General features: G+C 37.6%; 1 protein-coding gene across 2 annotated transcripts in view; it reads right to left on the minus strand.

Annotated features, from left to right (window-relative positions):
- Nucleotides 1–320: 320 nt before the first annotated feature.
- LARS1 (leucyl-tRNA synthetase 1) overlaps nucleotides 321–14,184 on the minus strand; it is a 70,573-nt gene continuing 56,709 nt past the window's right edge. The window contains exons 29-32 of one of the 2 annotated variants that reach the window (XM_061423860.1): nucleotides 8,932–9,036; nucleotides 6,862–6,957; nucleotides 5,282–5,414; nucleotides 321–712 (exon numbers count right to left, since the gene is read on the minus strand). In XM_061423860.1, the coding sequence (XP_061279844.1) occupies nucleotides 507–712; nucleotides 5,282–5,414; nucleotides 6,862–6,957; nucleotides 8,932–9,036 (540 nt within the window). In that variant the 3' untranslated portion in view covers nucleotides 321–506. The remainder of the gene's footprint in view (nucleotides 713–5,281; nucleotides 5,415–6,861; nucleotides 6,958–8,931; nucleotides 9,037–14,184) is intronic. The other variant, XM_061423861.1, reaches the window with a different exon arrangement.

Genomic DNA, 14,184 nt, shown 5'->3' on the forward strand with positions numbered 1-14,184 from the left:
GATCACAATCAAATCAAAATATTCTCATTTGTTCTTTTAAAATCATCATCAGAGTTCTTTTTAAAAAGGAAAACTGATTATCTAATTACTCTTCTTCTTAAAAAAGAAAAACAGCTAACTCCATAATGGATGTAATAAAAAAGTTGCTAGCTACTCCTTACCCCTCATAAATAACATGAAGTACAGCTCATACAAGAAGCATACTGACACTTTTGCATTAACCTGAAGTACTCACAGCTTCTGGGAAACAGCAAACATCTGTTAAAAAACAAAAACAAAAAACAAAGTATGGTACAAACTATTTCTATTTGAGGCCTCAATAAGGAAAAAAAATTTATTAGGTCCAGGAATTGAAGAAAACTTGGTATAGTTACGAGTACATGCAGAATTTGATGGTCAGAAATTAAATCTATTTAGGTCCAGCCTAAGGTTCTCAGAGCCTACCTATAGGCACAATCATAGCAGTAATATCCTCAAAAACCAGGGTAAATCTCCTGTGCCTTTGTTTAATGAACTAAATAGATCATTGTATCACCAATATCTGCCCGTAGCCCATTTTCAGTAAGATGAATTTTCTTGTTCATGAGATCCACGTGGAAAACAGCATGCTCAGAAATGGGGGTCTTTTCAGCGTGCTCTTTTCCCAGGACAGGAACTCGCCGAGGCCCCAACACTGGATCGTCAAATCTCATCAGTTTCACTTTGGAAAGGTCTACAGCAAAATAAAGTAGCAATACGAACATTTAATTACAGTCACCGGCTCAAACCCATGCCTGAGTCTCATAATTCATGTTTTAAACACACTCATTATATCTTAAAAAATATTTTCATCAGGTTATTAAACAGGACCCAAACTCAGAAAGCAAAGATAAATCTAATAAATCTTCATCCTCTGTCGACTTTTACCCAGATCAAAAACTGGCAGAACTTCTGTATAACACATCTGGAATTATAAACCAAGGGGAGGGATTGAGTATATTTTTGAGCATTATCCTACATGCTCTCTCAAATCACTTTTAATACACTTCAATTAACCATTTTTCAGAACATTAAAAAACCTAGAAGTTTTTTTTTTCCTTTTCTTATCTTGCTTCTTAGAATATTTAAAAGGGCAAGAATTGTAGCTTTCTTTTGGAAGATAATTTTGGAAAAAGAATTACTACTCTAAGAAACAGCATTACCAGATTCTTGTTTTGCTTAAATGATGAAAAGTGTATTAACAAGCTGATGAGAGACAACGAAAGGAGAAGAACAGGGGGAAAGGGCACAGACTTTAGAATTTTGAGCTTCTGGATGAGCTCCAACCCTCCCCTGCTTGAGATTTTCCTGATCTGCTCTTGTGCAAGCTGATAAGACGGCTCCTGGCAAAGAAAGTGCTTGTCCCTTGAACAAATTTATGATGCAACAATCCTGCCAACAACTGAGCCCAAAAGAAATGTATTTATTTCAGCAATTCTGAGACTTTTCAACATCAAATGGCTTTATTTTACAAGGTGGAAAAACACCATAAATGACTACAAATGCTGATTCTGGGCTTATTGCTCATTCTAAGCGTAGCATGGCTAGTTTATGCTTAACTTGATCTACAGAAACTGAAGATATCTTCTGACTTATTTCCCACCCTTTTCTAAAGTAGATTGCTGGGTGGTCCGTGAGCTATACTCCCTCATGCTGCCTTGAGACTATGACTCTTAGCATGAGAGGGATAAGATTTTAAAAAAAGATAAAAGGAGACATTAATGCAGCTGGCAGCTTTTCGAGGAGTACAAGTTATCCAGGCATTCTATTATCCTTGGGAAACAAAGACTAAAGGATGACAAGCTTAGAGTAGGGATCTGAGGGTTTACAGAGCAATTACCTGCAACTACCATGAAGGCAATCCTGCCTAAGAGTCTTTACAGAGGTTCTGCAGAGGCCATATAATCTATCCCTAGATACAGCACAAGCCCTGAAAATTAAAATGAGAAAGGAGCAGGCCCAATCTTCATGACAGCCATGGTCTTATTTGAGCGGAAGAATACAATTCACTTTAATAGCTATTGTAATTCAACATGCACATCGGTGGTATCAAATTATTTTCTTACAGAAGCAATGACAAGTCCTGCCAGCAGATTTTATGCACAAGGCTTTTTACTGCAGATATGCCTCTGTCCCTCTGTCTCAGTCTCTCTGAAACAGACCTCCCTCATCATTCCAAGCAATTCTGAATCAAACTATTTCAAAGAAGCCTTAATACCCAATCAGGCTCCTAAGTGACAAAACACATCTGCTTTGATGTTTCCCCATGTACTTCATTACTGCAAATAAAATTCTTGGGGCTTTCTTAGTGGCTTTACTATCTTTTCTTATCCCAGACCTGTCTTATCATTGAAAATGTTGAAATTTAAATCTGCAACTACACAAGATTTAAGGCACTTAGAGAAAAGATGAGAATGATTCAAAGTCCTTAGGGATTGATAATGCGAAATGGAGCTTTTCACCTCCAAATTATTAGTTCATATGTGGCATGGGTTTTAAGTGATTTAAAGTCATTATCATCAAATAGTTACTCCACAGCCTTTGTGGAGTGAAATGATGATTTTAGCTCCTAGTTCCTCCTGGACCTAGATCATAATCACCCTCGATACAATTGGCACTAATTGGACAACTTGCTGGCTATCATAGCAGACAGAGAAGTATGTTATTGAATTTCACTCCTTTTTCATTTCACATACTCAGTTCTCTTAGATATCAAAGTATCCTGAGGGCTTTTGGAAAAGTCTTAAGTTTAGAGCTCTTCTGTAAATACTTGGAGGAATATCAATTGCAAACTCCCCCTAATGTTTCTCTATTTTCCAAAATTCACAGCAGCTACTAATATCAAACTTAAAGCACTTTATGATAACATTATTCACAGCTAGAATAACAAAGGAAGTAAGAATTATGCCAAAAGCTCAGTGAGAAAAGACAAGCTGAAGAAAACACACCAGTACAGTTCCAAAGAACCTAGTCAGTGCTGTATCTGAGAGTATTTAAAGGGAAGTCAGGTTTAACATTATATTATATAATCCAATTTCCAACACACGAATAAAGCCTCTTATGCACTACAACCTCATAATTATCCTATCCAGTGGGTGCACACAAATACCTATTTTCTTTAGAAGCTATTTTATTGTTCTTCAGAGTTAAGAGTTCTTCCCGTTACAAAATTTTCTCATGACTAATATATGCAATATAAAACAGCAAAAAGGAAGGCCACAAAATGGCTTCCTGTATGTTCACACTTCAAAATTTTCAAGTTCTGCTTTTTGTGGCCTGTGAGTTGCAAGGATGGCACTACCATTCTACAGTACCTGGTTTATTGAGGGAACATGCTAAATGGCTACATATATAAACCTTGAAAACATTTTGCTAAGTGAAATAAGACAGACACGAAAGGACAATATTGCATGATTCCACTTATACAGGTACCTAGGAGAGTCAAATACACAGAATAAAAGAGCTCTTGCTAGAAGGGGACTAGGAGGAGGAAGAATGGGAAGTTATTGTTTAATGGATAGAGTTTCAGTTTGGGATGATGAAAAAGTTCTAGAAATGGAGAGTGTGATGGTTGCACATCAATATGAATGTTTAATGCTAATGAACTACACACTTAAAAAAATGATTAACGTGGTCAATTTTATGGTTTGTATATTTTACCACAATTTTTTTAAATGTCTACAAAAAACAAAACATTCCCAGTCCTAACATATTGCTGGTGCACAGAGAAATATGTTGTCAGTGTTTCCCTCGTGCAAGCACACACATTCCCTTCCCCCTCACAGGGCCCATCCAAATGATGTTTTCTCCATAAAATCACCCCTGATCACCAGAGCTGGAAACAAATAAGCTCACCTTTCTCTCTGCTATAAATGGTATTTGTACCTCTCTTACTGTACTCAGCAGTTTCTCCTTAGAGATTATGTACTTCAATAGTTAAGTCCCCTACTCCTTCAGGAAATGCAGTCTCCTAGTGAACAGTACTTTGTGGACTCCCCAAAACCCTTAGTACCTACACAGGAGTCTTTACATACACACTTATCTCTACACACACACCAAACACAATAGTCTCTCAAAAATTTCGAGAGAACAAAAAATGCATGGCAGAATGAATTCCACAGGGCTATTTTAAGTCTTCTATGTAAACGGAATATTGTTACCCTGAATACAAGGTCAAAAATTAGGTCACTGTATGGGATCTGTAAATCTTTTCAGGAAATTTTTATACTGATGGTATGTGGCCCCAATTAACTCTTGATTGCCATCAAGAAGAGAAGGGAGGGATCATGCAAAACAGGGATCTCAACATTAATTTGTCTTCATAATTTGGAAGAAAAATAATTTAGAAACACACTAACTCCCTTCACACTCTTCTCAGCATAAGATCAGCTGAGTGATTTAAAAAAGGAACTATAAATTATTATATCAAATCTAATCATAAAAGATATAGACTTAATCTTGCTAATAAATTAAGATTATTTACATATTTTACTCAAAGGCATATTGTCTAAAAGAAAGAATATGAGCTTTGCAGATAAAGAGACCTGTGTTTGAACTGTTTGAATTCCAGCTCCAAGATTTACTAGCTGTATGAACTTTGTAAATTATTTAGCCATTCAAACCTCTATTTCATCATCTGCAAAAAGGGAATAATACCCTCAATGTTAGAGAGTTGTAAAAGGATTAAATGACTAACACATGGCAGACACACAAAAAATTTTATTTTCTTCTCTTCCTTCCCCAGGAACAGATTCAGTTAAGCAGGTTAATCTGGAATATTAAGGGAATATGTTACTTAATTTTGAATATCTCTGACAGATGGAAATTGCTTGTTACAATTTTAAAGCTACATGGAATCCTGGTACTTCCCTGATGGTCCAGTGGCTAAGACTATGCTCCCAATGCAGGGGGCCCAGGTCCAACCCCTGGTCAGGGAATTAAGATCCCACATGGTGTAACTAAGACCTGGAGCAGCCAAATCAATCAATCAATATTTTTCAAAATAAAGCTAGATGGAATCCTGGAAAAACACGTAATCCAGTGCTCCCATTTTATGAAAAGAGAAATCAATTTAGAGCTTAAGTGACATGGCCAAGTCACCAAGCTACCTAGTCACAAGGTCGCAAAAGAGACCTGATTCTGTGTCCAATATTCTTTCCACATTACATGACTGTCCCTAAGCAAGCCAGTCACTCTTCTTTCTTCCCACTGCTCACAAATCCATGAGCTAGTGCCAAACATGCACTTCAGGAAAGCCATTTACCTTTGATTCCTCGGTCCACTTTCATTAAACGCCTGAGTATAGAATCACGGTTATCTCCTTGCCTGATTTCAATTTTGGTTGAGAAGTGGCCACTGAATGGTTGAGGATTTAGTAGGGAAACTAATACACCAGGCTAAGAAAATAAAGAGAAAATGACTATTATTAGAAGTCAAATCTGAATACTGCTGAGAGAGGAGTGTCTGCTAGACTTTTAATGTCCAAGGAAATACAGACTTAATTCTGGTATTTTAAAATCAAGATCAATGGATACTCAAGTATGAAAGAAAAGATGTACAAAAGCTCATGCTTTTAACCAAATGCCTACATAAGAGTGACCATGAATACACATATCTATACTGATGATGGATAGTAACAACAATTCTATCTTCTCTTCCACAACTACCACTGTTTACTGAATTCCTACTGGGTACCAGATGATGGTACTTTATAGACATCATTCCTATATCCTGAAAAATAGTTCCTTAAGACCTCTTTTCACAGATGAAAAGCTGAAAACCAGGAAGATTAATAATGCAGCCCAAGGTCACATAGCTAGAAAGAGACAGAGCCTAACATTTACTGAGCATAAACTAAGTTCTATACCATATGCTTTCCACATTGTATAAGCTATATAGTTAAAGACAATGCTCATTATTTTAAGTGAAAGAAGTTAACTGAGAGTTATGAAACATAAATACAGAGTAGCTTAAGGGAATGCTTGAAAGTAGCTTGAAATAAACACATTTGTATAGGGAACACTATTTCATGTACCTATCTCCATGGCTCAAATGACTGTAGTTTTAAAGCCACCATATCTTAATGTAATGAGACTATTTATAATTTGATGATAAACTCAGGAGGTCTGCATGATCATCATTGCCTCATTCTTTCAAAAGAGACCTTTTCTGTTTGCTGGGTTTTTGATGAAATGTGGTAAGAGTAGCAGGATCTATGTAAGTCTTCTGCTTATTAAGAAAAGTAGGGCATTTCATGGACTCTCACAAAGGCACTCCACCAGACTTTACCAAATGCTGCCATTCTTAATGGACTCTTTAAGAGTTAATAAATACAATCTCCTCAAACTCCAAAACCTATTTATCTTCACCAATAATGGCCCCAAAATAAGAAATTTAAAAAGCATTACAAGCAAAATATGGAATGATTCATCAATCTGGTTTATGCCAGAAGCCACAAGTCTTAAATAACATTATCAAACTAAAACTCACCCGAAATATGAAAGCTCCCTCTCTCTGTTTAAAAGTCTCACATTTCAATGTCCACTATCTTTTTTAAGTCACGTTTTAAAAATCATATTCTCGATTTTAAAATCACAAGCAACATCTGATGCTAACCGTAACAGTAGTGTAAAGAAAAGTGAGGACTGGACTAACTAGGGAATTAGAGGACCTGAAATCCAGTTCCACTACTGACCAACTATGTGGCCTAAGTCAAACTAATCATTTAACTTCTCTGGACCTCACTTTGCTTCCATCTTCAAAATGATGGGTTTAGATGTAAAGCTCTCTAAGGTCTCTTCCAGCCTTAAAATGCAATGATTCAGTGAGATTCTTTCAACTTACTTCTGTTCTAAAAACATTAAGTGGTTTCCCAGGACAGCAATCTTCCCTGACTTTATCTTCTGCTTCAGAGGCAAATTTGACTTCTATATGTTCTAGCTAAATAGAGAGGGAAAAAATGCAAGTCATTAGTATCACTTAATATGATTGAAATTAATCATCACCTCATTTCACCAAATAGCAAAACTAGGTTCTCCACTTGACATGAAATGATCTGTGCCATTTTATTATTTTCCATATAAAGATTAAATGAAATCTATAATCAATTATTTAACACTCATCTTGGATGTCTCATAGTATGTTATTTATATAATCATGTTTACCATCTTCTATATGGAAATCTGACATTTACCTGCTGCCTACAAGAAAACAATAAAGAGGATAAAAAGCTTTCACTCAAATAAATGGAAAAGCTCAAAGTGAAAGTAGCTCAGTCGTGTCCGATTCTTTGCAACCCCATGGACTATAGAGCCCATGGAATTCTCCAGGCCAGAATACTGGAGTGGGTAGCCGTTCCCTTCTCCAGGGGATCTTCCCAACCTAGGGATCGAACCCAGGTCTCCCGCATTGCAGGCACATTCTTTACCAGCTGAGCCAACAGGGAAGCCCAAGAATATGAGAGTGAGTGGCCGATCCCTTCTCCACCGGATCTTCCCAACCCAGGAATCAAACTGGGGTCTCCCGCATTGCAGGCAGATTCTTTACCAGCTGAGCTACCAGGGAAGCCTGGAAAAGCTCAAGATATGTAGCAAATTGCATATATATGAATATAAGATAACCCTAAATAAAAATTGTTCCCACTGTCCCAATGAAAATATCCAAGCAGTGTTTTGACTTCCATGAATACATTTGAACATTTAGAAATACATAAAATAGATGTCTACTAATACTTAATTATGCATTTATAATTTTTGTTCCTGTTGTTTAGTGATTAAATCATGTCTGACTCTTTGCAACCTCATGGACTGTAGCCTGCCAGGCTCCTATGTCCATGGGATTTCCCAGGCAAGAATACTGGAGTAGGTTGCCATTTCCTTCTCCAGGGGATCTTCCTGACCCAGGGATTGAAACTGTGACTCCTGTTTAGCAGACAGATTCTTTGGGAAACCCACATACTTATAATTACATGACATAAAATATTTACTTAGAAATGATCGTTTCTTTCATTCCCATATTTCATAAAACAATTTTATTAAAATCTAAACCTGTTCTGTTTTCGTGCTTAGTCGCTCAGTTGTGTCGGACTCTTTTGAGACCCCATGGACTTAGCCTGCAAGGCTCCTTTGTTCATGGGGATTCTCCAGGCAAGAATACTGGAGTAGGTTGCCATGCCCTCCTCCAGGGGATCTTCCCAACCCAGAGAACGAACCCAGGTCTCCCGCATTGCATGTGGATTCTTTATCATCTGAGCCACCAGGTTTTCATTATTATTAGAACCACTTTTTGAGTCCTCTAATACAATTTTCTATAGAAAATTATCTTTCCTTCTTCCTAAGTTGAATGAGAGACAGCATTTTTAGAATCTATATATTAAACAGTCACTGGTGCAGGAAGATGGGATGGGGAGAAACTCAAATATGTGAAAGCTACTGGTAATGTTCTGTTTCCTGAGTTGGGCAGTAGATTCATGGATGTTCATGTATTACTAACTAGGAAAAAAAAGGGCCAAACATGGACCACTGACAGTATACCATGAATCAAGCATTTTAATTAATCCAAATCTGTCAATCTGAGGTCTTAAAGGGAAGTAGGAAAAAGAAGCAATTCAGAGCATCCCATAATATAAGAGATTTTGAAAGTATATGACTATAAGGTCTCTTCCTCATTTTGAAGAGAAAACTTGGGCATATACAGTTAGTATTTTAGATACAGAATAACTGATAAGTGAAATAAGGTAAGAGATGATTTCTTCTTCCCGTAACTTCTGTACTACCCATTCTCTTTCCCCCTCCAGTATATTTGGCAAGGGTACTAAACACAGAAGATGAAGTTTTTAAAAAGGCTTATTATAAAACAAAAGAACTGGATTGTTTACTATAGTCAGTTAGTTATTATAACCCCGGCCCCTCTTACCTCAAGAGAGTTGGTCAGGTAGACTATGTTCTCCATGAGCACTGCCTGTTCATCAAATTCTAATTGCAAATCCAGAACACGAGGTCCCATCTTCTCCAGATTTTCCTAACAGCCAAAATGGTTTTGAAAAACAAAATCACATTAAGAATATGTTGAAAAGAACATATTTCCGCCAAAGCAATCAGTCTCTCAAGTGATAAAATCTTCAAATTTGAACAGCTAAAGGAAAGGCCTTGGACTCATGGTTTCCCTTATCTATGTTTGCTCGCTAATGAAATTACTAGCTGAGAGTAATTATCATTTAAAGTATGATAAGATTAAGACAGCATGGAAAAGACTAGAGGACAGGTTTTCCGATTTATAAAAGAAATATGATTTCATCGTTGTTTATTTAGCCTGACTTAAAGAGCAGATCCAAAGAACTTGCTTTGACAAGGAATCAAACAAGTGTGTTAAAATATTCCTTAGTTAACTAAAAAAAAAAAATTAAAAGTTTCTAAGGTACCACATTAATAAGACTATTTCAAGGAACAGTAAATTAATAATAACCAGACATAGAGTAGCATGGATGCATATACAAACATATGTAAATAGAAAGCCAATGGGAATTTGCTTTATGACTCAGGGAACTCAAACTGGGGCTCTGTGATAACCTAGAGAGGTGGGAATGGGTGGGAGGCAGGAGACAGACTTAAGAGGGAGGTATATATGTGCACCTATGGTTGATTCCTGTTGATATATGACAGAAATCAAACCAATATTATAAACCAATCATTGATCAATTAAAAATAAATATTAAAAAAAAAATAAGAGCACCAAAATGAAATAAATAAATAAATAACCAAACAAAAAAATCCCTATATATTTTAAAATATCTTAAAAACTTGATTTAAATGGGTACTCGGATAATCCTAAAACATAAAAAACCATTTCTTAAAAAAAAATTTCCTTATTCTTAATTTTCTTTAACATTAAATAAAATATTTGCTGCTCAAGATGAAACCTTCAAGACCTAAGCTCAAATGCACAAATATAGCTAGCCTGCCTAGAACATCTTTCATTTATTTATATGAAAGTGACCTGACACGATTCTTGACACTCACTACCTTCATTTATCATCCAAGTTGTTTCTTTTCCCATAAAGTGCTAGAAAACCATTCTTATTCCCAGATTTATTAAATACTTTTCAAAGTTACAAACTACTAATTTGCCTGGCAAATCACCAATATTAGTGAAAAAATATTTTACTACTCGAAAATTCTAACACTCGTTTTTCAAAAAGCCAACCCTTGAATCTAACATTATTTAGAATCGGTTTTACTGGATTCTGTAAAGCATGTCACCAAAATTTATTGCCTGTGCAATGAACAATGGGATATTTTGTTGATTCCCATATTGACAATGGATCTGACATTGGACCAATGCCACTAGCTGAGAACCAATGAATTATGAGTATACCCACAAACATAACTTGATTAGTATAGGTCAAGCCAAGATTCTCAATTATTTCTGAAACTTCAAATACCATAAGGCTCAGACAGTTGACTACGTGTCCTTAGGAAAGCCTTTTAATTCTCCTAGAAGCAATTTACTCTAATACAGGACAAGCTATGAGTTTTGCTTTCTTATCAGGAAGGCATCTATAGCCTCCAAGATTCAAGAATTAATCTAAAGCATAATAATCATTACATGCTTAATAGGGCAGAAGACACTGATTAACTTTTTTTTTAATTTACTGAGCTTACTTTTTGACAGGTAGTATTAAAATGTGTTATATGTATTAACTCATTTACTTCTCACAGCACTCCTAAAAGGTAGATTTTATTAATTTCCTATTTTATAGATGAAAAACCTTGTGGCCCAGAGAATTCAAGTGATTTATCTAAGGCCTCCAAACTAAGAAGTAACAGAAAACAGGATTGGGGCCAGAGTCTGGGATCTTAAGCAACATTCAGTTTTGTTTTGGTTTCAAGAAATAGATCAGCTATCTATATGAAGAAAACTAAGAGTTTAACCCAAAGGTTCTCAATGTGTGTGTGCTTAGTCGCTCAGTTGTGTCCGACTCTTGCGATCTCGTATTATAGCCTGCCAAGTTCCTGTCTATGGGATTCTTTAGGCAAGAATACTGGAGTGGGTTGCCATTTCCTTCTCCAAGGAATCTTCCTGACCCAGGAACCAAACCCAGGTCTCTTGCATGGCAGGCAGATTCTTTACCAAATGAGCTACAAGGGAAGCCCTCAATGGGGAAGCTGGAATTGGGGAGCAGACAACCAGGAGATAAATGTCTCCAATGTCTGGAGACATTTAGGTGTCATAACTTGAGTTGGGGAGGGAGAAATTCTACTGGCATCCAGTGGGTAGAAGTCAAGACGCTGTTAAATATCCTATAGTGCACCAGAGAACAGCCTTCCAAGAACTATCCAATCTAAAATACAAATAGAGCCATTACTGAGAAACCCTGGTCTAACCGCTATAAACAACATTTATCCTGTTAATAAGTTCAGATCACATCAGATCAGATCAGTCGCTCAGTCGTGTCCGACTCCTTGCAACCCCATGAATCGCAGCACGCCAGGCCTCCCTGTCCATCACCAACTCCCGGAGTTCACTGAGACTCATGTCCATCGAGTCAGTGATGCTATCCAGCCATCTCATCCTCTGTCGTCCCATTCTCCTCCTGCCCCCAATCCCTCCCAGCATCAGAGTCTTTTCCAATGAGTCAACTCTTCACATGAGGTGGCCAAAGTACTGGAGTTTCAGCTTGAGCATCATTCCTTCCCAAGAAATCCCAGGGCTGATCTCCTTCAGAATGGACTGGTTGGATCTCCTTGCAGTCCAAGGGACTCTCAAGAGTCTTCTCCAACATCACGGTTCAAAAGCATCAATTCTTCGGCGCTCAGCCTTCTTCACAGTCCAACTCTCACATCCATACATGACCACAGGAAAAACCATAGCCTTGACTAGACGAATCTTTGTTGGCAAAGTAATGTCTCTGCTTTTGAATATGCTATCTAGGTTGGTCATAACTTTCCTTCCAAGGAGTAAGCGTCTTTTAATTTCATGGCTGCAGTCACCATCTGCAGTGATTTTGGAGCCCCCCAAAAATAAAGTCTGACACAGTTTCCACTGTTTCCCCATCTATTTCCCATGAAGTGATGGGACCGGATGCCATGATCTTCATTTTCTGAATGTTGAGCTTTAAGCCAACTCTCTCACTCTCCTCTTTCACTTTCATCAAGAGGCTTTTTAGTTCCTCTTCACTTTCTGCCATAAGGGTGGTGTCATCTGCATATCTGAGGTTATTGAGATTTCTCCCGGCAATCTTGATTCCAGCTTGTGTTTCTTCCAGTCCAGCGTTTCTCATGATGTACTCTGCACATAAGTTAAATAAAGAGGGTGACAATATACAGCCTTGATGAACTCCTTTTCCTATTTGGAACCAGTCTGTTGTTCCATGTCCAGTTCTAACTGTGGCTTCCTGACCTGCATACAAATTTCTCAAGAGGCAGGTCAGGTGGTCTGGTATTCCCATCTCTTTCAGAATTTTCCACACAGTCAAAGGCTTTGGCATAGTCAATAAAGCAGAAATAGATGTTTTTCTGGAACTCTCTTGCTTTTTCCATGATCCAGCGGATGCTGGCAATTTGATCTCTGGTTCCTCTGCCTTTTCTAAAACCAGCTTGAACATCAGGAAGTTCACGGTTCACGTACTGCTGAAGCCTGGCTTGGAGAATTTTGAGCATTACTTTACTAGCATGTGAGATGAGTGCAATTGTGCGGTAGTTTGAGCATTCTTTGGCATTGCCTTTCTTTGGGATTGGAATGAAAACTGACCTTTTCCAGTCCTGTGGCCACTGCTGAGTTTTCCAAATTTGCTGGCATATTGAGTGCAGCACTTTCACAGCATCATCTTTCAGGATTTGGAATACCTCAACTGGAATTCCATCACCTCCACTAGCTTTGTTCGTAGTGATGCTTTCTATGGCCCACTTGACTTCACATTCCAGGATGTCTGGCTCTAGGTCAGTGATCACACCATCGTGATTATCTGGGTCGTGAAGATCTTTTTTGTACAGTTCTTCTGTGTATTCTTGCCATCTCTTCTTAATATCTTCTGCTTGTTAGGTCCATACCATTTCTGACCTTTATCGAGCTCATCTTTGCATGAAATGTTCCTTTGGTATCTCTGATTTTCTTGAAGAGATCCCTAGTCTTTCCCATTCTGTTGTTTTCCTCTATTTCTTTGCACTGATCGCTGAGGAAGGCTTTCTTATCTCTTCTCGCTCTTCTTTGGAACTCTGCATTCAGATGTTTATATCTTTCCTTTTCTCCTTGCTTTTTGCTTCTCTTCTTTTCACAGCTATTTGTAAGGCCTCCCCAGACAGCCATTTTGCTTTTTTGCATTTCTTTTCTATGGGGATGGTCTTGATCCCTGTCTCCTGTACAATGTCACGAACCTCATTCCATAGTTCATCAGGCACTCTGTCTATCAGATCTAAGCCCTTAAATTTATTTCTCACTTCCACTGTATAATCATAAGGGATTTGATTTAGGTCATACCTGAATGGTCTAGTGGTTTTCCCTACTTTCTTCAATTTAAGTCTGAATTTGGCAATAAGGGGTTCATGGTCTGAGCCACAGTCAGTTCCTGGTCTTGTTTTTGCTGACTGTATAGAGCTTCTCCATCTTTGGCTGCAAAGAATATAATCAATCTAATTTCGGTGTTGACCATCTGGTGATGTCCATGTATAGAATCTTCTCTTGTGTTGTTGGAAGAGGGTGTTTGTTATGACCAGTGCATTTTCTTGGCAAAACTCTATTAGTCTTTGCCCTGCTTCATTCCGTATTCCAAGGCCAAATTTGCCTGTTACTCCAGGTGTTTCCTGACTTCCTACTTTTGCATTCCAGTCCCCTATAATGAAAGGACATCTTTTTTGGGTGTTAGTTCTAAAATGTAGAATCCTGTTTCCAGTAATAGCATCTAGTAAAAAGACCCTAATGGAAGCCAAAGAATATGTTTCCTCCTCAAACTGAAAAGAAGGGCAGGTAGAACATGAAGAGAATCATTTAGTGCAGTAATTCTAAACCAATTTTTCTTCCACAATACATATTTTAACACACTCAGCAATTTCACAGGTAAAACCCAAATATGATCATTCATTTCTATAACCACTGATTGAAAAGTGTTATTTTAGCAGATTTCCTAAGAGAGATCTTGCCCAAAGTTTTCCTCTTCCTTCTACTATCCTAGCT

The sequence above is a fragment of the Bos javanicus genome, chromosome 7 (genome assembly GCF_032452875.1).
Source record: "Bos javanicus breed banteng chromosome 7, ARS-OSU_banteng_1.0, whole genome shotgun sequence".
Classification (NCBI taxonomy): domain Eukaryota; kingdom Metazoa; phylum Chordata; class Mammalia; order Artiodactyla; family Bovidae; genus Bos; species Bos javanicus.